The 24,269-nt window shown below is 43.5% G+C and overlaps 1 protein-coding gene across 2 annotated transcripts; it reads left to right on the top strand.

Annotated features, from left to right (window-relative positions):
• The first annotated feature begins 6,733 nt into the window (after positions 1–6,733).
• On the top strand, positions 6,734–24,023 carry CNR1 (cannabinoid receptor 1). Of its 2 annotated transcripts, XM_083856291.1 has the most exons (4): positions 6,734–7,117; positions 13,345–13,437; positions 13,883–13,939; positions 18,904–24,023. In XM_083856291.1, the coding sequence occupies exons 1-4, from the start codon at positions 7,113–7,115 to the stop codon at positions 20,384–20,386; spliced, it is 1,638 nt and encodes a 545-aa protein (XP_083712417.1). In that variant the 5' UTR covers positions 6,734–7,112; the 3' UTR covers positions 20,387–24,023. The 2 variants fall into 2 exon arrangements, with proteins under 2 accessions (XP_083712417.1, XP_083712418.1); XM_083856292.1 differs by lacking the exons at positions 6,734–7,117; positions 13,883–13,939 and having other exon boundaries at positions 13,378–13,437.
• Positions 24,024–24,269: the final 246 nt, after the last annotated feature.

Here is a 24,269-nt window from a genome sequence, read left to right on the forward strand (position 1 = left end):
GGCAAATGGCTCAAAATACAGAGCTAGTTAGAGTTGCTGGAACCAAAAGGTGCTGCTCCAAATGGGAGCACCACGCCATGGCTTCACACTCAGCACAGCAGCTTCTGTCCAGTGTGCCAGAGCTGAGACTAGAGCATCATACAGAGACAAAAAGAAAGGAGGAGGAGTCACTGGACTTCAGCCCAAAGAAACATTTCTAAGGCTCCTTCCCCAGGCATCAGGAAATGTGCAACAGGCAACAGATGTCAGGTCAGCAATTCCCCGCCTCCGAATCTGGGAAAGCCTGCATTTTAAAACAGAGGTTTCCCCTAGCAAGTGCTCGCCAATCTTCTGGCTCTTCTTTTCTGTTATCTTTGTCAGGAGCTGGTGGAAAGAGTGTGACACAGGACAGTATCACTGCCATTAGAGCAAAAGAAAAAGCCTTGTTAGTACTTTGCAGTGCCACCCTCAACAGAAAAGGTAAAACATCACAAAATATCAACAGAGCAGAAGATTAAGCTCAACTGCATTATGACTGGTATAGCTACCAATACCTGTCAGCAGAATTTTTCAAAAACAAGCATTCTCAACTGTGTTACATGTTTCTTTCCTTAATTCATTGAGTTCATAACCTAACTTAGAACAGCAGCTAAATTGGTTCATTGTTGCTCAACTCCAATTTAAAAAGACAAAGCAAGAAGCTGAAAAGAATAATATTTGGGGAACTAGATAGCTTCAGGGGATAGTTAATGATGGGATAGAGAGACTTGAATGCCTGCATCACTGGTTTTGATTTGGTTCAGGGCAGTAGTGACACAAAGTCATTACTGTATGAGAGCTATTTGTGGGTCTTTTGTGTGAAAGGAGATGGTGGTCTCAGTCTGTTCCTAGCTGGTGGACACCTGCTTTACAAAACCCAGCAGCATATCTCTCACTCTCAGCAGCTGGCAAAGTCAAAAACCAAGATCAGAGATGGGAAGGAATAGGGCTACTGTACTACCCAAGCGACAGGCTGAAGTGTGCTGTGGAGACAGCCCATAACAAGGACACTGCCATGCCTCATCAGTGACACAAACAGTGACTGTCCCCTGGCAGCTCAACCCTTTCAAAAAAGACCCACATTTGACTAAATATGGAGCTGGACAATTAACAAAGGCCCTGGGCAACCCACTCACTTTCACAGGTTCTGTCATTTCCTGGACTTGTTTTTTCATTTGCTGGATGGCAGTAAAGCTGCTCCTGGACAATGAAATTTCTGATTGGGTTTTTATTGTTATTATTTGCAATGTGTTAGTGCCTGCAGGTCATAGACAGGATTATGACTTTGTTGTGATAGGTGCTCAGAAACCACTAGTAAGAGACAGTTCTCACTTCAATGACCTTATAGTTTAAACAGAAAAGCCTGAGACTGAGGGAAGAAAAAAGATCTTACTATCCCCATTTCATAGTGGGGCAGCAACTGTGCAGAAAGACAAACAGGAGTATGTCCCCAGGGGCTGAGCTCATGTTCCTCTTCCTGAACTCAGTGAAAACTGAGGGTGTTCAACGGTGCAGAAAAAAAGGGGCCAACATCACACAAAAAGTAAGGAAGAGAACCAGGACTTGGTGGGTCCAAAACTGACCCTGCTTGGTTTACATCTTGCAGAGAAAATGTAGAAAAGATGAAAAATCATGTTGCTTTAGAAGTATTTGTTTGTGCTGCAGCAGCACCTGAACTTGTTGGTTCCTCAGGCTCTGCAGTTTAGGGAGAGAAGGTTACCACAGGAAATGGCCAAGGTTTAAGGTCTTGTTTTAAAATCTTTTGTTCCTTGTCCAAAAGAATTTCTGTTGTGGTCCCCATGGTGTGCAGGACCAGAATGGTACTTATAGTGAAGACCCTCCTCCACTTTCTCCCCAAAGACTGTATGCCTGGGAAGTGGCAGAAAGGATTTTGTGCGCCCAAGGTGCTCTTTTCTCCTATCGTATCAGAAGAGTCCCCTAAAATGGGTAGATAAAGATGAGCCCTTGGGATAAGCACATAGTCTTCTAAATTAGGAACTGAACATAAGAACAAATCTTCTCTCTTGTTTGAAAATGATTTAAGAAACTGCCACATAAACCTTGTGAAAATCAATCTGCCTGTGGGCAGGACACCAGATAAGTGTTAAAAACCAGTGTACTGGCTTCTTCCATGAGCACACTTCCAAGTGCATCATTTATGTCTTGTTTGATAGTTGGCTCTACCTATGGATGAAGAGAGAAAAGTGAGCAAGACCTCTGAGTTTATGTGAGGCAGCAGGAGGAAACACTCTTGACTAGAAATGATGAAGAAATCCTGAGAGCAGTTGTAGTGCTGCAGGATGTACAAAACCAGGAAGCAAGTGATCTTTCTGAGATAACCAAAGCATCTAACCTGATTGTTGTACAGATTTTTTCAAAATAAATCATCAAGGTCTCACAATACACCTCTGATCAACCTAAATAGATAAATAAAATGCTTAATGGATGAAGGACAACACTCCTGAAATGGCAAAGTTAATTTTTCATTAAAATATAAAATTAAACTGTTTGGAAAAAATATCTGACTGAGAAGGCAAGAATTTGTGATTTAGAAAGAGCATAGGATCAGCTGGATTATCTCATCTGTTACCCCCTTGCCTCTTCTTCCTGAAATAAGAACTGAAGGAAATCCCAGTTGCAATATGTCGTGGTTTAACCCCAGCCAGCAACTAAGCATCACACAGCTGCTCACTTACTCCCTGCCCCCAGAGGGACAGGGAAGAGAGTTGGGGGGGAAAAAAGCAAAATTCCTGGGTTGAGATACAGACAATTTAATAGGACAGAAAAGGAAGGGGGAAAAATGGATTTACAAGACAAGTGATGCATAATAATAACAGCAGTAATAATAACAATACAATTAGAATATGCAAAAACAATGATACACAATTCAACTGTGCTGACCACCTGCTGACTGATGCCCAGCCAGTCTCTGAGCAGTAACCCCCAGGCAGCTTTCCCCCCAGTTTACAAAATGAGCATGACATCATACAGTATGGAATATCTCTTTAGCGAGTTCAGGTCAGCTGTTCTGGCTCTGTGTACCTCCCAGCTTCTTTTCCCCCAGTCTACACACAGGTGAGGAGCCAAAAAAATCCTTGACTTAGTGTAAACACTGCATAGAAACAAAAAAAAAACATCAGTGTGTTATCAACACAATTCTCATGCTAAATCCAAAACACAGCAGTGTATCTGCTACCAGGAAGAAAATCGATTTTATCACAGCCCAAGTCAGGGGAAAATAGTACCTGGGGTGGTCAATCATGCACTTTAAAAGGCAGGTGTGTTCTAGAATTCCATCATGTGATTGAGAGGCCAGTAAAATTCAGATATTCTAGTTTCACTACGTATTTGCAGTTTAAAATTTTGCTCCAAATCAGAATAGCAGAATTCTTACCTCAAGAAAGCTGTGGAGAACATTAATTTCAGGTTGATGGTAATAAGTGACTCAGCTTTCCAAAATTTTTTGTATTATTTTGCAATATATAATATAAAAGGAAATATTTTGAAACCAAAACTCTTTTTGAAGGAAGAAATTGAAATGTTTAGCTTGGAAATGTCACAACGAGATGTTCCCACACTATTGGAACATCCCTCCACCACTTACTCGTTTTTAAATGACATTTTCAGCACAACAAACACAAGTTTGCAAAGCATTTCAGTTTCGACAATGTTGCATTTTCTAGTGGAAAGACATTTTTTCAAAGATTTTCAAACCAGCTCCACTGGGAACAGGTGTCATAGGATTGCAACAACCTTCCCTTTGCAAAATTGCTAAATTGCAAGCAGGATCCTGGAAGAGGGGTTGGAATATGCAAGGCTTTAGGGTGCCCCATGGTCATGAAGGTTGAGAACCTGCTTGAATCACTTCTGGCTACCCATACATCTTGTTTCCTGTTGAACTTGTAGGCTGAACAGACAGTAGCAAATGTGCAGGATTGTAAGGGGGGAAAAAACCCTCAGTATGTGGCCATGGCTACATGTTCAACCCTGCAATGCCCTTCTTTATCTCCCAGGTTTAGAAGTGATGGAAAGAAGGATTATCCTGAGACTGGAGTAATGCTCAGTTCAGGATGGGAATCTTAAGCAAGCCAAGAAAGTGGAGGTTGGTAACACGCTCCCTTAAATTCCCTCTGAGGGCTGATTTTGGTCTGGCAGTGTCCACTTGATGTGATTTGCAGAGGGGATGTGTCCCTCCATAAACTCAGAAGAGAAGTTTAACTTGGTAGGTCCACATTGAAAGCAAAAGTACTCAACTCTTTCAAAGAATTAAAGGAAAACTCTTAGCCCTCTGAGAAGTCAGTATTTTCTGAAATGCTCAGCTAAAGAGGAGTCTGGTCTGATTTAATGCAGTCCCAAATAAAGTTCTTTTTACATTTCATCAGTTCTGAATGACCAAACAGACGGACTAATACCAGAAACCCAAGCTGGGCACAAATGAGTTGGCCTCTTTCTTCCCTTTCTACTTTTCTCACAGGGAGTGCCATTTGAAATTATCTCCTTTCTTGTTAATTTAACGATTACCATCAAGAAGAGCCAGCGGCTGAAAAATTACAGGCAGTAATTATGATCTCGCAGACTCGCTCTGGGACTAGATGCAGGGAAAACATTGGATTGTGAGAATGAGGCTGTGCTCCTTGGCAGATGTGCTTTGGTGGATGGAGCCTGGAGATTTTGGTTGCCTCAGAGATTGGGGGCCCAGCTTGAGAAGCCTTCAGGAGGAAGAGTCACCTCAAGATGGCAGGCACATCTTGAGTTGGACACTCCTAAAAATACAGCCACCTGAAACCTTTAGCTGTCACTTGTGGAGAGTTGAGTGGTTTTTTTAACAGGATAAACAAGGAAAATCAGATATTCCTCCTCCGTGCGTGGATGTACCAGTTCAGGTAAATGGTAGACGGAGCAGTTAATGTGTTTAGACACTATGTCAAATGATAAATATTTATCACATTTCAGTATTAATTCGTGTGAAGACAAATACATATGTATGACACTGCAGAAGCAGAAAAACACGATCAAAGCCAGCTGGATATTACAGTGTTTAGGAACTGGCTGTTGAAGAAAGCTCGGCTTTCCAGTTATGCCCATTGCCTGTCCACCTTTGGAGCCATTTCACCCCTCAGAGATGAGAGAATCCCCAGCACTTCCGAGGGCTGCCATGACGACTGTCATGTGAGCCCGAAAACACCGAAGACAGGACTCAGGGGGAGTGAGAAAAAGGAAAATAAACTATGTCAAAACCCTGGCGTTCCACAGGAAATAGTGGGACGGGGGAAGGACGCCCCACGAGGGCAGCCGACCCCCGCGGCCCTCCGGGCGCGCCAACCCCGCGGGGCCGGGCGGGAGCGGAGCCGGTCCCCGCTGTCCCCGCTGTCCCCACGCGGTGCGGCCGGGCCGGGTCCCCGCGGGGGGATGCGCCGTCCGCCCCCCCGGGCCGGAGGAGGCGCTGCCTTCCCCGCACATTGGCTGGGGGCCGCGCACCGCCTCCCCCGGCCCCGCTCCCCCGGCTCCGCTCCCCGCGCCCGGCCGGGGCGGCAGGACGGGGCTCAGGGCCGGGCAGCGCCCAGGGCCGGCGGGGCGCGGGGTGGGGCACGGCCCGAGGGGGACCCGCTCTCCGCCGCCCGCCCCCGCGGTGTCCCCCGGTGTCCCCGCGTCCCTCCCCCGGGGCGAAGTTTGGCCGGCGCCGCCCGTCCGCCCCGGTGCTGCCAGGGCCGGGACAAAAGGCACACGCTGACACGTGATGGGCGCCGGGCTTCATAAATGGGATCGGAGCGGAGCGGGGCGGGTGCCGGGGGGGACGCGGCGGCGGCGGGTGCCGGAGCCACGGCGGGTGCCCGGCGGCTCCCGCGCTGCCTCCCCGCGCCGAGGCGGAGGCGGCGGAGGCGGCGGCGGGGGCGGGCGGCACATGGAGCGGCGGCGGCAGGGCGGCGGAGCCCGGAGCGCCGCCTGAGCCCGGCGAGCGAGGGCGGCGGTGGTCGGAGAGGAGGCGCCGAGGGGAGGGAAGCGAAGAAGGGGAGGCAGCCGGGGGGAGAAGTCTCCCACCTCCTCCTTCCCCTCGCCGGCACCGCCTCCTCGGCGCTCCCCAGTGCCGGGGTGCCCGGGTGGGGCGGCGCTCCCGCTCCCTGCCGGGGGTCGGCGCGGCCGGAGCGGGCGGGGAGCGCGGCCGGGGCCGTGCGGAGGGTAAGGACGGCGCGGGGGGCGCGGGAGGGCGGCGGGTGCCCCGCGGGCGGGGGCCGGGGACCCGTCGTCCCCCTCAAAGTTTGTTGGCGGCGTGGGTGGGTGGGAGGGAGGTTTTCGGGGAATGACACCGCCTGCCCCGACGGCGGAGCGGGCGGAGGGGAGGCGGCTGCCCGCGGAGCATCCCTGCCCGTCACCCGCCGCTGCATCCCGCGGCGATCGCCACCCGCGCTCGGCGGGGACCTCTGCCCCGGGCACGGCCCCGGGCCCCGCCTCGGGCGGCTGCGGCGAGCCGGAGGTAGCCCGGCGGCCGCCCGGGAAAAGCCGGCGGTCCGGGGAGCGCAGTTCGGCTGGGCGAGCCCGGCCGGAGGAGGGGGGAGCCGGCGGCCCAGGGGGGCCCGGCAGCGGGCGGGGTGCGGGCGGCTGGTGGCGTTATGGTTAACACGCGTCTATTCTTCTGTGCGCGGAGCCGGGAGCCTCCAGGGCTCCCACAGGACCTTATCTGACATCGGAGGTTTTTCCTCTCGTCCTGACCCTCTGGTGATTTACAGCGGGTGGAATTCAGCCCGGCTTTCCTGTGCACTTTTCCTCACGAAACTCTGTCTTTGAGGGTGTAGCCGAAATAAAAGGCGGTTCGCGATTTTGTGCGCGATGATGTTCCGTTAAAAAATGTCACTTTGTCGTCCGGCATCCTTAGAATATCCCGGTAGGGTTGCTTGGTTGGTGGTTTGTTTTTGTCTGAAATTTGGAAGTCTGGGGGGGGGAAAGAGCTGGAAAAGAGTGAGCCTTTTAAACTTCACGCAGCGTTTGTCATGTGAAATCTTCATCTGTTGAGAAATAATTTTGAGTAACCAGATGGGCTTATTTGGCATCTTTTTGTCTCAAAGACGTCTGCAAATCTCCGTTGAGAACACCCCTGGATGAGGTATGTACCAAGCCTTTGCTAGGAGAGAGCTCATTACTGTGATTGCAGTTTGATTAAGTAAAATGGTGTCAGAAGATGAAGTCCGTAGTTTTCCTTCTTTCTCTAAAATTGTCATCACTTTTATTTTCTGTATGGCAGCAAATGATAACGTTAACAGTTTTGGCACATGTTTTTTTTTATTTCAGAGGATAAAGGGACATATATTACACAGAGCCAGATTGCAGAATTCTCCTTGAGTATCTACTAGGGTTAAAAAAAAAAACCAACAAAACAAATCAGTGTAGCTTTTTTTAACCTGCTAAAGGTGTAGTAATTCTTTTTTCTTTTTTCTTAGCTGTATCACGTTGTTTTCATTGTTATTGTTCACCCTTTCTTAAAGGAATATGGCATTCTCTGCTGGGGGTGGCATTGCTGTTCAGGCGAAGAATCAGAGCGATTACTGAATATGATGTTTAGTAACAAAATGTACAGCATTGCAAAAATTACTTGGCTGAGCTTAATTATTTTTGTATTACGCCTTGTATCAACGATCAGCATGGGTTTTTCCTTCTCTAGAAGAGGAAAAAGCCCTGTGACTGTAGTTGGAATATTTATTATGCAGGCAGAGTTTATTAAATCAGTCATAAAAGAAATGAACGTTGAACGTAACATCTTTAAACAGTTCAGAAGATGAATGTGGAATTCCTGATTTGCTTGAGGTTAAAATTAGTTTTGTGGCAACGAGTAACAGCTTTGCTTTATTGTCTGTTGGTCTTTGGAATAAGAGGCAGAACCATTTGAATAAAACCATTTTAAAGCAGAATTCATAAAAGCAATAATTATTTGACTGAGCCAGAATGCACCTATTGCCAGAAAGGGGGAAAAAGTTGGCTAGGTAAAGAAATTGACTTATTTGCTGAGAATTTAGCTTGCTGACCATTCTGTGATACCTAAACTCACAGGAATGGAATCAAAATACCTATAAAACTCAAGGTGAAGGTGGAGGCAGGTTATAGTATTGTGAGGACGAGCCGGTGGATGCCTTTGATCCTGGCTGTTGTTCTTTGATGAATGATGTGAGCTCAGTTGCATAAAGGACTACATTAAAGGCTTTCATGCTCTGTTGAAGGACTGACAGGTCTTAGCCAATGCAAGCCTTTCTTTAACTTCCCCTATTACAAGTTTTTGATTGGGCAGCAGAAGTTTAGAAAGAAATAACTTTTATTTTTCTTTCTTTTTGAAGCCATTTTTGACTTTCAGCCTTTAATGTGGCCATCTCAAAATGCTTGCAGGCTGTCATCCCACTGGGAATTTTGGTGCTGAAAATGCTACGCACTAGAGAGGGAGAGCTAGCATGGTTTTCTTTTCTTTTGGGTTGAGGAGACTAAGAATCCAGACTTATATATTAATTTAGTATTCCCCAAGATTTTTATGGATACATTGCCATTCTTGATTCTCATCCTCTGTCTTCCCCTCACCTAGTTTCTCTAATTCTGCATGTTTTAAAGAGAAATTACTGTAACTTCTCAAATGCAAACTTTGTGACCTCTCTAGTCATATAGTCACCTACCTAGGCATCTGCAGAATTAATTTTTCTCAATGGTGATTACTCTTCATTTCTTTCCAGATGTCTATTTTGTCTTTATTTGACAGTCCTCATGAAACAGTAAATGATTTTTTTTGCTCTAATTTCCCAAATAGTTTAGGCAATGTAACATGATGAATGTTCTATAAAACAACTCATTGACCATTTAGGTGAGAATTTTGAGATTTTTCTCTTCTCTGTCAGCAAATTCACAGTCTGCTGATGATTTAAAGTTCATACTATGGGCGACCCTAGCACTGGGATTTGGCCAAGTTCAAAGCAGCTATGCAGATGGACACACAAGACAGAAGGCAGAGGGAAATAGACCCTTTAAATCATAACAAGGCTGCTCTTGTTTTCTTATTTACAGTGGAAATGCATGCAAGTCCCTTCTACCTAAAAGCAAGCTTGCAAATGTGCCAGAATAGACAGCAAGAGCATTTGTTATTAATGCAAAGTTAAAAATGTGACAACCTGTCTTCAGTACTGCTCTGTATGTCTCCATTTCTAGACTGATGCTGTACTGCTGCCAAAAGTGCACATCCCATTGTTGTTGGTGGGATAAGGATTCCTCCCCAAAACTCACACCTTTTGAAAGTGTGTGGCTTTGTTAATGATTGCTGAAACCAGCTATGATCTGTCCTTTTGAAATGGCTATAATGACTTATAAATCAATTTCTTGTTAGAAGGAACTTTTTTCCCCCCTTTTTCCCGAAGGTGCCATTGTTGCCCATGAAAAATGATTGAGTTTGCAACATAAGGTCGGAGCACATTGTGTTCTGCCATTTGTGCCTCATGCAAGGGCATTACAGCGATGCACACCCCAAGCTCAGTTCTGCCTTTCTTCACTAGGAACATCCTTACTAACACATCCAAATTACAGACAAAATAGATATTTCATTGCAGTGCATGTTAGTATGATGTTCACTTCTTATACCTTCTTATACCTGGACTGTTGGTGAAAGTGGATGTTTTATACAATTCAGATGTTGTATTGTTTATATAGATCGAAGCTAGACGGCATCAAATAGTACCTCATCCTGCGTTAACCTCTTCTGTGGCAATTATATATTCTTAAGAAAGGCGTGTTTACTCACTACAAAGTACTGAGCAGGATCAGGTCTGTACTGTCAATTCCTGTTCAGCCCTCACTGGAGTAGTTTCCATCTCTGCATTTTAGGAAACATTTCAAAGTTTGTGTTTAGGATCCTGGGGGGCTCCCACCTTTCTGTTCTGCTGAGTATGTGAAACATGCTCTCAAAAATCACTGCTCTTAGTCAGTTGTATCTCTTCTAAGGAATGCAGCACTGAAGTCCAGACTAGGTATACATGCCTGGAGTGTTAGGTGACATATCTATAGATACATGCAAAATAACTTTTACAGGATCTCAGTGATAGATATACTAATTTTTATATTCTTGCCTTTAGCCAAAAAGGCCGTGTGTAAGGGAATTCAAAAGGATGTTCAGCAATAATCTTGCCTATATTTTTTGTACCTACACTTGTAGCTGGTCTGCGTGTACTCTAGCACTTGAAATTTGAGTTTATGCATGACAAACTACAGGGTTTGTGAGACTTCAGTTCTTCCTCTAGGCATGTGGTTTTTTGTTTATGTGTATTTGTAAGTTTATGCGTAGAAGTATACCTATATATATAAAGTCATAACTCATCCTTCAGAATATTTTAGCTATTTTTCCAAGTCTGATGTAATATTGGTTGAAGTCTCTCCACAATTTGTTGTTCTGCTACTTGGATATCAAATTCTACTGTAATTCTTTCTCACTTCTCCTCTTCTCTCCCTCTCTCCTTTTTTAAAAAAAAGAAAAGCGTCTGCATATTTCAAAGACATACACCATTGCCAAGCAATCTGGTGTAGTGGCTTAATATGCTGGCAAATAATTTCACAAGTTATTTGTGTGTGTGAAGGCAGTATATTTGAATATCATTACATTGTGAATGTAGCTATGAGGATGGTTATCTGAGCTTATTTAAATCTTAAGAAAGGCCAGACAGCTCCAGAAATGAAAGAATGTTTTTAATTTTTTAATTGGTAGTGCGTATTTTTGTCCTTTACTAATGCTGATGGCACAAGACATCGCAGTTGCCAAAAACCTTTTTATCTTAAGTTCTGAGCATTGCCAATACTCTGATGGCCTAAAAACAGTCTGCAGGAGAAGCAGACTCTTGAAGACAGAGGTAGAAGGGATGTTGCTTTGCAATTTGTTGCTGGCCTTCTGTGCACTAACTTTTTGTCATTGCCTGTGAACCTCTTTTTTACTTGTGGCGTGTTTATCCACCATATGGGTCACTCAATGGCTCCATTTGAGCACACTTTTCCTTTCCACCTTTGACGTCCATATCCTATATGTCTGTCATTTTCCTTGACCAGTTTGATATTTTTTTCAAATGTCTCTGGCCAAATTTGCTCAGCTAACCTCTCCTGAGTGTCCCCAGCCTGGTCCCAACTGTCAGTGCATAGAGTGCTGTCCTTTTCTCTGACCTTACCAAGGATGGCTCCTTTGTTGTTTGAATACAGATCAGGAATGGACTTTCAAAAGAGCAAGTCATTGCCTGCAGAGTGATCTGTTCTTTCTTTATGGTGAGATCTGAAAAATCCCACTAGCTTTATCTTTCAGCTTATGGAGGTGTCTCTGAAGTTCGCACAGCTCAGAAGAGGAGGGAGGTTTTCTCTCGTGAATTTTCTCCTTCACCTGATCTGCTTTCCTCCAGCCTATCACAAAGGCAATTCTTCTCTTTCTCTAAAATCTGTATCTGTGCCTCACTGAGGCACTTCCACTTGGGTCTTCCTTTCTTACCTTTCTCCACTTTGCTCCTGTCTCGCCTGGAGATGTCTTATTCCCAGTATGAGGACAGTAGTTATCTTTCCTCTCTCCTACCAATCCTTACCACAGCAATAACTTATCCCACATTACCATTGCTCTCGGCATCTCCTTACTATCTCATGATTTCTTTAATTAAAACTTGTTACAGCCAGTTTGTTGCAGGGGGATGAGAAGGCAGACATACACTGTGCAGTTTATGAGAATTCTCCCTGGAGCTTGATGTTTTTGCTATCTTCCTGTCTCTAAACCTTACTCTTTTAATAAAGTTCACTAATATTTTCTGCTGCAAGAAATTTGTGACCTTATGTGTTCTGCTCTGGACATTGCATGGAAACTATTTTCTAGGAGTGGTTCTCTCCCTCTTTCTCTCTTTTCTTCTTGATAAATGTGGTTTTCCTCCAGTTTGATCCTCTAGATATTACATTCTTCTGGAGACCTTTAGCATCCAACAGAGCCTGGTCTTTTATGTCCCGCTCTGTTGTTTCAAATGGCTTCTGTCCTTTAAACTACACTCTGTACTAAGCTGCCATTTTGCCTAGGTACTTCCAGGAGACTGGGTGTTCAGCCCCTTATCTTTTTTGCACCTGGCTGGGCTTCTCTGTCCTCATTTAACATTTATGTCAATTCTGCTGAGCAATAAGTGCCTGCACCTTTTGGCATTAGAGAATGGCTAGAGAAGAGGCTGGAAATGACAGGATTTCTGTTGGAATTTTAAAACCCAAGATGAACTCGTTTGTGAAAAAGTTTGAGAGTTCAAAATTAACAAGGTTAATGAGTTCTCTTCCATTTTCTGTAAATGTAAAGTACCGTAGCATTGTATGAAAATTTTTGTATTATCTTTATTCTACCTTATTGGAAAAGAAATAGAATAGAAAGTCCTTCATTGGGAAGCCAGTCCCTAAACGGGAGCTGAAATTAAGCAAGCAGCCAGGTCACGACTGCTTTACTCTTTCCTTTCATCTGCATCTTTCATACATCAGCAGGACTCCTCATCCTCTTCCAAAATTCTATCTTTAGGTGAAATTAACATAGCATGAAGTAAACTGTGAAAGATCTTTAAATCCTACAATTTTACAGTAGCACCTCTGCCTTCCATCCCTTCTCCCAAAAGCTGGGCAGAGCAGGTATCTGTAGTTTTCTATTAATGTGACCCTGATGATCCCCTTGCTGGTTTGTGACTTCAGTAGTTCATCTTGTCTACAACTTGGTGGGAAATGTGTGTATAAGGGATTCTATTTTAAAAGCTGAGGAGTTTTGGGTGACCTCAGGAGTTCTAGATATTTTTCACAGGCAGACAGGGCAGCTGCTCCCACTCTTCCTCCTCTGCATGTGTGTGGGATGCAGGAGGAGCATCCTTGGTTTGCTTAATTCAGAGAAAGGGTTTGAAGCTAAGCCTCTCATCAGGCATGCACCCCGCCTCTTGGAATATCATCTGGTGCCTTTAATTCCAGAAGTTTAGCTCTCGGTCCAACACGGAACAACTTGAGCAGTTTAGAGATGGGCAGCAGGATGTAGAGGTTGTCAGCATGCTCACCTGGCTCACAGAGAGTCACAAAGTTTTGGTCCTTCCCCTACACCAGAAGGAGCAGGACTTCAGCCTTGCTTTTGAACCTCTGTGATCTTAGACACATGTATTGTGTGCTCTGGCTGTTTGGGATGTGAGGTGCAGCCTCCTTTTCTCTGTACCTGCAAATCACCTGTGCTAAAACTGGTACACACATCTTGCCAGCTTTGGAGGCAGAAATAATACTATTCCTTTTAAAAATATTGTCCATCACTGATTAACACCCTGTTTTCCCCCTTGTTTTGTTTTTGTTCAGGTTGTCAGCTGCTGGATGCTGGGGGGTGTCACATAGGAGCCATTTTCCCACAAATTGGAACAGTGCAGCCCTTATCCTGCTAGTGTGCAAACGGTATGTTAATTAACACAAATAACCATGTAGCTGTGCCTTCTTGCTAATTACAGTTCAACTTGCCAAAGATATGATCATGTTACATAAGAACAAAATTGGGTTCATTACTTGCATGCCCTAGTTTACCCCATAGCTGATAGTGCCTTGCTGTATCTAGAAGATAACATCCCTTGTTTGTTCCTCTCCTGGCGTCTGTGCTCCTTCCCAATCCCTCACACAGAGAAAATTCTGGCTGAAATGAATGCAAGTTTTCCTGAATTAGGAGTGACAGCATATTTGCCATTTTTAGCCTAGGAGTAGCACAGTTTTGGAGATGGAGTAGTAAACCAGTAAATAAGATAGGAGTAACATTGCCTTTGCATTCTTCTCAACATGTGTTTTTCCTTACTTGGTGTTACTGAGTCTGAGAGTGCCATTTCTCAGTCTGCACATTTCTTTCTCTAAGGCTTGGAAACCTTGTTCTGTCCTCGAAGCAGTCTTGTCCATCACCATATGGGATAAGGTAATTATTAGCCATATAAATTTTCATTTTATAGAGGCCAACAGTTACCATGGTAGATCTCATTTCTCTCACAGTTTTACAACTGAGTGTAAATTACTGCTGTTTCTCCTGTGCTAGTACTTTGTGGACCCAGTTTGGGAGGAGTCCCAGTGTATTGGGCACTATGCAAACTTATCAGAATATAATGCCCTTCTCTGAATGACTTAGAACCTTATAAGGTGTAAACAAGGAGAGTGCATTTTTTTATTTTTATGCATTCAGAAATTGTTTGAATTCTTCCTACTTGTCCTTTAGCCTGTTCTTAATTAACTATGATTACCATAGAAGAAATGTATAGACATGGAGATCAAAATATTTTCTAAAATGGAAGCCTAAGAGGTTTAATTGTGGATTTCCCTTTCTCGTTTTGATTCCTTTTCTTGCAATGTCAACATTTTTGCAGCTATCAGTATCATCATTGTATTGCTCGTAATTGCTTTCTGAGGAACAGCATAAATACTCACTCTTTCTATTCAGGGTATTAAAATTGCTTTATCAGTCATCCTGGTTTGAAAATTGTAACAAATTCAGCTCTTTTTGTACACAAAGATAAAAACTTTCCAGCTCTCCTTCTACCCCAGAACAGCACGAGAAGATAGGTAATAGCATTTTGATGAAGTCACATTTTTGTTCTCCAGGTGAACTGGTTTTGTGGAGCAACAAGAAGTTTGGAGGAGGTATAATTCTCCCTGTTGTCCTTGATGATGAGTTACCAGCCTCTTATAAACTATATAATTTTTATTTTACCTGAACTGTATTTATATTCTGATAGCCAAGCATCTTTTAGGGCTATATGTAACCACACAGTGGCAGGCACTAGTAAGGCTTGCCCCTCAATTCTTCACTAATTCTTTCACTTCGAAAGGCAGAGCTTACACAGTTGGGTCTTCAACCTTCAGGTGATGTTTAACACCTCATGTGTTTGATCTCTGGTAAAGTAGGCAGGGAAAAAGGGCCAAAGGAAGTTGAAGACATGTAGCTGCAGACAGCTAAGCCTTCAAGCCGGGAGTTTGTCAAAGCCACTCCATCTAGTGGCAGTCACTTCGCACAGCTGGTCTGGCAGTGCCCATCAACAGCTGCCGGATGGTGGGAGAAAGGTCTAAAATGGTGCTCAGCTATGACTGTTCTGGTCTGGCCTTCAAGATAAAAGATCCTGAAGTTTTTCTCTGTTTAATTCTTATCCACAATCATAATAAAGTACTTGCTGTGAATTGCTGCATGCAGTTGTGGAAATACATCAAAATTTTTGAGTGCCAGTGTTGGTAGAGCCACCCCTTCGTATTTAATCAATGTTTCAGTCTTTCAAAAGCTGTTTTTAAATGAATGAGGTAGTAGAGCTCATTTATGGGAGGAATGAAGCTGAGAGCTTTGAAAACTCAAAAAGTTGGAAGAGTGGATTCTGACAGGGCAGAAGAGTTCTTGGCAGAGCAGGGAGGGTCTCCCTTACTGCCACTCTGCCCATGAGGGGAGCTTTCTGCAGCACACAGCTGTAACTTCAGCCCCATGGAGAGAGGATGAACCTGTGTGAAGGACACTTCTTCTCTGCCGAAGCTCTGGGAAGCCAGAGGGGCTCCTGGAGTATTTAATGTGGAAATTATCATGGCTCTTTGGCAGGATGGGTGTGGGTTGTGTTGAAGCCAGGTGCAAAGAGCAGTGTGTCTGCATGGCATGGGGTGTCTGTTTTCATGGGCGCTGCCTACTCAGCACTCCAGGTTTGGACAGAAATGCTCAGAGCCAAAATGTGTGTGGCACTGGCATGTGCACCTGACCATATGAAAAGACCAAGAACAAGACCATTGCTTCTGCCACTGTCTTTTCTATGTCAAGTTGTGCAGCCCCTGTGACCTGATATCTGCAGTACCAAAGGTCCAGTCTTGTTTTCACCAGACAGCTGTGGAAAACCTTGCCGATCTCTTCAGTGCATTTTAGTAGTGAGCTTATATTGGGATAAGCTAGTATCTAAATTAAAATAAATGAATTTCCTGTAAAGTGTAATTCCAGATCAGGCAAATGGTTGTTTTACTGCAACTTTAATAAAAATCAACTGCAGCTTGAATAGGTGCATGCACACATACTGCTAGAAACTTCCAATTAGGATATTCCCAGCAGCAAACAAAACCAAAATTAATGTCAGCAGCATCCCCCAAAGCCTAAACTACACTACTAATGAACTCCCAAGTACTCTCAAAGAAAACTCTCTTTGCAGAGGCAATAAGGTAAAAATTACTGTAATAATCTCATTGTAAAAATACAGAGGAAAAAAAAAGTCATTGACATTCAAAGTAAGACTTGGCTCTACTGATCCCATTAACCGTGTTGTTAGCATAGCATATGCATGCATAGTGATATTGTCACATAACTCACTGCCACCTTCAAAAGAGCACACAAGAACTCGTGTTCTTTCATTTGTATTTCAAATAAAGGTAGGAGTTGCATGGCACCTAATTCTGAGGAAGTCTATACTTGACATGACTCCAGCAGAGAGTCAATTTGTTTGTCTGACTAGAAGAAGTGCTCAGTTGAATACAATTTATGAAGCTTTCCTCAGACATAATCTTCTTGACATGGGGCTGTGACTTTACTCATTAAAATGGTTCTCTTCCTTCTGTCAAAAATCAGCTTGAATAGCAGAGGATACCACAGCAATATTTACATATTTATAGAACTACCTTTTTTATTTAATATTTTCAGGTAGTTTTCAAATTAATAACACATTCTTCACTTCTGGTTTTAAAATGGCTTTATAATGCCAAGCCTAAAGTTGCCACACTTCACGCAAAGCAGATGCGTTAGCAGAGTCATCACTGCAGCATGTAGCGTCTGCAAATTCTCAATGAACAGATATAAAACAGAAAAGTACCTTCCATATTAGATGATTGCTGTTCATTTTTAATGTATGCTTCAGTGACATTTCCCTCCCTCCCTGCTCACGCCCTCAAAATTAAATTCCTTAATACTGTCTGTCTGTCTAATAATTGTTATTTGCTGAGCAAACTGTATCTGCAAAAGCTGACTCAGCCGGTATATTTTGTGTGTTGCGACTATCCCAGTAAGGCTTGTTTGTACTCATACTTTTTTGCAGCATTGGAGTTGCAGTGTGTTCTGAAGGTCTAAGTTCATACTCCCTTAAATACTCAATGTCCAGGCCTGCTTAATAAAAGGCAAAACTTAAAAAAGCTATGGGAAAAGTCTTGAGTGTTCATATGCTATAAGGGCAGTATAAATATATTATCAGCCAAGTGATCTCTGCTTCTTTGGAAATGCTCATGATTTCACATATTTTTAAAGTATTGCTATTGTTATAGGGAGGAATTCTTTTCTTCTTTCCTGTAGTTTTCATGGGAAAAGAGAACAGTGGTACCTACTGTGCATGTCTTCTCTTTAAGAGTTGTGGTGATCAGTGCTCTGATTTTGCCAGATAAACTCTTGTAGCCTTTCTGGCCATTTATTGTCAGTTGTGTGAAGTGAACAAGTTAAGTCAGTACAAGCCTATATAGGCTTCTAGGCATCTAGGATTTCTTGAGTGCAACAATTTCCTCCATACTAAAAGCAAGAAGAAACTTGGTTTGCTGCTGTTGCTAATTAATCATCGAGATGTCCCATAGCAGATGCAGAATATTTGTAGCGCACAAAAGGAGTGATGCTGGCTCTTATTTGTATTCAGACCACTCTCATCCATTGAGGTGGTGGAAGGAGGCCCTAAAGCAGATGTTTAATCCATATTCAAGGCATTTTCTATTAGCAAAGTAATATAAAGGAGTACACCATAACAAGAGCTGTAAGACTTGTCTTACATGTTGGTGCATGCTCAGGTGCTGAGGGGGCTCCTCTCCCAGACCAGGAGTTGTTCCCCACAACTAGTCACCATCCATGAGCAAAGGCTGTACTTGATAGATCTCAGAGACCACTGGCTACATGGGGACCTTCTGCTGGGTCCCCCCAATTTTGGAAGGGACAGAATGTTTTTGAGGGTGTCCTCAAGGAGTTACTTACATTAGAATGCTTCTCACAGAAGCAGTGGCTCCTGGTCCCGTTTGCCTGGAATTTTGGCCACTACTTAAACTTGGTGCCATGTTTATCTAGGCAAACTTGAACTGCCCTGACTGAGGCTTCTGGCGTGTACAGAGCAGATCACTGATTCTCTCACTGACTTAACAGGGCTGGTCATCTTTCCTGAAACTGTGGACCGAGCTGGGTAACAGCTGGTTAACCCACCTCCCTCATATTGCTCAAACATTCCAGTACCTTAGTTTGCTTAGCAGAAGGAAAGAATAGAACAATCTCTGTATACGACTGTAATGAAGCTATCTATTTATTGATCAAATATCTTGCTAATAAATTTGCAGTATCAAATTCAGGATGTTAATAGACCTCAGATTGCTATAGCAGGATAATAAAAATAAACAGGCATACTGGGTGATCTGTGGAACTTGGAGTGCATGGCTCTGTCCCCATTGCCTCTCTGTTGTCAATTTTTTAAAGCCCTCAGTGCCTTTTGAAAGAAAAACAATGAAGGTGGTGACTCAGTTTAGTGCTGCTCCTGCAGAAGCACTTGGTATTATCTAAATGAAGCAAGCCCAAGGAATATTGGTCTGCAAGGTACTTTGCAATCAGAAGCTGAGAAAAATATCTTTCTGGTGGAGCAGCTCAGAAGGTTTTGATGAGAAATGAAAATTACTTTCCTGTGAAACACAATTCCCTGTGCCTCTGTTTTTCATGTCACTTCTTAGCGTAATTCAGTTTTAGTGAAATCCAGGTGATTTCTTTCTAAGTGCTCAACCCACCCTGATTTCCCACAGTGGCAAAGCTGGACCTGCACTGAATACCAGGGAGGGGTTGATTTTGTTGGACACAGTACAGCTAAGTTGTCAGTGAAGTTTGTATCCCTGTTTATGTTAATGAAGTCTGATCTTTTCCCCATATAGGATTTCCTCTGATGCATTTTTTCATTCCCCAAGTATCTGTGAAACCAACAAGACTGGGGTTATGAAGTCAATTCTAGATGGCCTCGCAGATACAACTTTCCGAACAATCACGACAGATCTCCTTTACGTGGGCTCCAACGATATCCAGTACGAAGACATGAAAGGCGACATGGCATCCAAGCTGGGGTACTACCCCCAGAAGTTCCCCCTTTCTTCCTTCAGGGGTGATCCTTTCCAAGAAAAAATGACTGGAGGAGATGATTCCCTGTTGAACATTATTCCCTCAGAGCAGGTCAACATCACAGAGTTTTACAACAAGTCCCTGTCCACTTTTAAGGATAATGAGGAGAATATACAGTGCGGAGAGAACTTTATGGATATGGAGTGTTTTATGATTCTGAACCCCAGCCAGCAGCTGGCCATCGCCGTGCTGTCGCTCACCCTGGGCACGTTCACAGTCCTAGAGAACCTCCTTGTCTTATGTGTCATCATCCACTCCCGAAGCCTCCGGTGTAGACCCTCGTACCATTTCATTGGCAGCCTGGCTGTGGCCGACCTCCTGGGCAGCGTGATTTTTGTCTACAGTTTTGTGGATTTCCATGTTTTCCACCGGAAGGATAGCCCCAACGTCTTCTTGTTCAAACTGGGTGGAGTTACAGCCTCCTTCACTGCCTCTGTAGGCAGCCTTTTCCTCACGGCGATAGACCGGTACATCTCTATACATAGGCCACTAGCTTATAAAAGGATTGTTACCCGACCAAAGGCTGTCGTAGCATTTTGTGTGATGTGGACCATTGCTATTGTAATAGCCGTTCTTCCTCTGCTCGGCTGGAACTGCAAAAAGCTCAATTCTGTTTGTTCGGACATATTTCCCCTCATCGATGAGACGTACCTGATGTTCTGGATCGGGGTCACCAGCGTCCTCTTGTTGTTCATTGTCTATGCCTACATGTACATTCTGTGGAAGGCTCACAGCCACGCTGTTCGCATGTTGCAGCGAGGCACGCAGAAAAGCATAATCATTCAGTCGACGGAGGACGGTAAGGTACAGATCACTAGGCCTGATCAAACTCGTATGGACATCAGGTTAGCCAAAACCTTGGTCCTTATCCTAGTTGTTTTAATCATATGCTGGGGCCCTCTCCTCGCCATCATGGTGTACGATGTCTTTGGGAAAATGAACAAGCTCATCAAGACTATCTTTGCCTTCTGTAGCATGCTCTGTTTGCTGAATTCAACAGTGAATCCCATCATCTACGCTCTGAGGAGCAAGGACTTGCGACACGCCTTCCGCAGCATGTTCCCCACCTGCGAAGGGACCGCGCAGCCCTTGGATAACAGCATGGAGTCTGACTGCCAGCACAAACACGCCAACAACGCGGGGAACGTGCACAGGGCTGCCGAGAGCTGCATTAAGAGCACAGTTAAGATTGCCAAAGTTACCATGTCTGTCTCCACAGACACGACTGCTGAAGCGTTGTAAGTCAGAGACTTCTCAGCGTTGTGAGAAAAGAAGTTTAAGTTTAAAAAAAAAATAAAAATTTAAAAAATCAACAACAGAGAAAACCAAACCCATGGCTTAATGTATTTGTAATATTTTTTGGTTTGTCATTGTAAGCTGAGCAATGATTGTGTTAAGAGCATTACCATTAGCCAGTTCTTCAGGTTTTACAACTAGAGATTCTAGCTAAATTTTCACAAGTTTTTCTCAAAAGGTGTTTACTGAATAATAATGTTTCCTGAAAGAGCACAGAGAAAATACCAGATTAGCAATCATTCCTTTGAGGGTGTGAAAAAGAATTGTGGAACCTAATTGAAAAATAACACATCTTAAACCAATACCATCAAATAAGAAAAACGCCTTGTAGTCATGCTGTTCATTTCAATGTGAAATGTATTTCATGTCTGTAAGTAATAAGAGTTTCTGAATTTTTCCAAAAGCAGCAGTGCTGAGTTTAGAGGTTTTGTAAAACGTGTTGTGTCCTGTGAACTGTGTGCTGTTTTATTATATGTTATTGATATTTGTCTGATTAAACAAAGTGATAAGGTAGAATTCCGTGGAAATAACGTGAATCGTGATATGTAAACCCCATTGAAAACACTTACTGTATTTGAAGAATTCCTATGAGATATTTTGGAAATTTTACACTTTTAGTGGTCTTCTGTGGACTTAGAGGAGAGGCTTTGTGTTCTTCTACTAAAATTATTTCCCCACTACCTTTTACTTTCACATGCATATGAGACTAACAGCAACAGAGGAATAGAGGAGGAATGTGAGAAAGGAATGCACTGGTTCAGACTTTTCAATACCACTGCGTTTATACAGAAGGATATTTATGGTTGCACAGACTACTGCCCTGCTCTTGGGCGTTGTGTGAATATGAACACTGAAAAGCAAAGGTCCTGGATATTCGCCCCTTTAATGGGCATCTGGTTTTAAGCCACGTGCTGGTATTGGACCACTGAAGACAGCATGTGTCAGACTCAATGTGCGATGTTATCACTGTGCAGTCGACGTATACTTGAAGTGTGTCACATTCCTGTGTCCCAGGTCTAAGCAGATTCAGAGCCTGAGATACCAAACTCTTGTCTTCACTAAAAGAGGAGGAAATATTGTCAGACTTAGACATTTTCTTATTTTGTGAGTGTGTATATAAATAAATATCTCTGTGTGTGTACGTGTGTGTGTGTGTGTGTGTGTGTGTGTGTGTGTAAGTGTACTAACCAGTGTGAGTCATGGTAGCATAGCTAAGATAGGACACTATGACCAAATGTAACTGTATTTCTTGCTGCACGCTTTGCACACGAATTCTGTTTCTAAAATTGAGTTCTTCCAATTGATTACTGGTGAAAGTACCGTATTAAGAACATCTCAGTCCACACTGAGATGTGTATCCATGTGCTGGAGGAAGCAACCTTTCAGTTGCACTTGAGAATAAAGAGAAACGAGAGGCAGACAGCATGGAATGAGCCCGCACTGACAAATGCTGCGGCTGTTGATGGTGTTCCTGAAGACAGAAAACCAGGAGTAAATGATAGTTTGTTTTAAGGCTGTGAGTATTCAAATCTGATAGCTTGCAATGAGGTGCATCTCTCTGAAAACCACTGTCAAGGTTTTACACTACCAGGAAGAAGTTACTGAAGGCAAATAGTGACTGTTCCACAGTGGAACAGTTTCTGCAGCCTGGGACTGTCACAAGGAACATGTACCAGATAGTCTTTGAGGCGTCTTTGTGGCATGGGTATTCTGTGATTCTGTTCTGAGTCAAAAGGTCTGGGATCCTCTTCTCTGCGGCCTTGCTTTTTCAGACCATTTCCTCACCCTTTTGGCTGATTTCTGCCAAAATGCAGCTTAGTCCATTAGCTGCCTGGCACTTGCTGCAACAGGGGTGACTTCCTCCATGGTACGGGGTGAATGGAACCAAATCTATACTTCCCTGCCACCCATCCTTGTGCTTAGGTTGGGAGAGAGGGGGGGGTGGCAGCCCCAGCTCTCTGGCTCCCTTAGTGCAGGCCAGAGCAGCCAGCTGAACAAACACCCAGCCCCTTTCAGCCAGTGGTTCTGTGGGGGTGCAAGTGGCTCCAAGTTTAGGCTTGGTGAGGGGTGGCATGTTTAAAGGTAAGATTGGACCAGGTGAGGTGCTGAGCAACAGCTGGAAGAGGCAGGGGTACTTTCCTCTTCCACCTGCCTCTACTGGAGCTTACCTTTGTGATGGGACAGGGCACCACGCTCTCAAGGGAGGCACTGCAGTCAGCCAAAACAGTGGGTTGCAGAGGATTTCCAGAAGATGTCAAGTCCTCCTGAAAGATCTTTCTTATGTCTAGGTCTAGTCCATCCTAAAGCAGTCCTCTTGGAGGAGTGGGGGAAAGCCCATTTGAAATGTTAAGGATATTTTAAGAGCCATTTTTGAAACTGTCTTCTTGTGAATTAAATGCAAACTTTGTGGAATTTTGTTGTGCATTCAAGTTCTAAATTTTATGATAAATCATGGGACAATGGGGCTGTCTTGGCACTTAACTTGGTGCTTACTGATATAATAAGAAATAGCATCCTGTGAAATGTTATCGTCTATCATCAGTACCTTCATTTGCATAATGAGTTTTTCTAAAGCTCTGGGAACTGCATCGGTTCACTTAGAACCATTTATTCAAGAGTTGGCAACAATTTCCTTACATGTTGCACACTAAGTAGAACTATTCTTTCTTTAGAAAAATCTGCTGCCGTTCCAAGGTAATCTGTGCTTATACTTCAGCTTTAGATATTCCTAATTTGCAGTTGGCTACTTTCACTTAGTGATAGCACAGCCAAATGATACTGTGTTCCACCGCCACTCACACCACCACCACCGTCATCACCATCATCCACCCACCACCGCTAGTTGCAGTTACGTGTGTATGTACCAACTCCAAGTGTCACGTATCTACTGAGAAGACCATCTATGTCACACGTGTGCAGAGTTAGATTCTCGACAGTCTAATTGTATATTTGTATGATATAATCTCCTCAGTGCTGTGCAATCACTATCCACATCTTGCACTGGCCTTTCAATGAAAATTTTAGTGTGTCTATTGTGAGATAGACAGCATGTTCTACCTGCTGTTATTGGGCTGAATGTATGTAAATAAGTGGAAAAAAAAATCATCTGTACAAGCAGTGGCCTAAAAAGTCTGTAATTGTGGATTAGGAAAATTGTTGAAGTTGCTGTGACATCTCAAATACTACCTTTGAATAAACTGTTTACAGGGTCTCTTGGGATGCTGTTTCACAGTGAAAGGAAAATTTTTCCTTGTGATAATATGAGGTAAAGAAATCTGATTACCTGAGATTTTTATTTCCAGTGTTTCGAAGTGGAGAGCATAACTCTTTATTGTCTGTAAATCTAACATTATTACTTCCTCTTAGAAGAATATTGTATCATTAGATGTTTGTTTGAGCTGGTAACATTCTTGCAACTGTTGCAATATTTTTCATTAGCAACCTGTATAATAGTTTGTACACAAGTACTGTTCAGATTGTCATGGAAAGTAGCTTTGACCATTTACTTACCAGTAGCAGAATAGTATTTCTGTAAGGTTTCCAGTGTATTCCTACCATATCATATTTTATTTCTATAATGTAATTAAACTGTTATTTATTCAAGGAGAAAAAGTATTCCTCTGCTTTTTTGTTTTCCAAATTTTGAGATAACTGAGGAAGCCACGTGCTGATGCTGCCTCATCCCACGATCTGGTGCTCTACGTTTTGTTTATAAGTTTGTCTGTCAGATTCTGAAACAACTGCTTAAACAACTTGACAACAGGTTGTCAAGCTTTGTGGGTTTTAATTGTACGTTGATATGTTTGAAGGAGGAGGTAGATCATATATT

This window comes from Zosterops lateralis, assembly GCF_965231275.1.
Source record: "Zosterops lateralis genome assembly, chromosome: 3".
NCBI classification, from domain to species: domain Eukaryota; kingdom Metazoa; phylum Chordata; class Aves; order Passeriformes; family Zosteropidae; genus Zosterops; species Zosterops lateralis.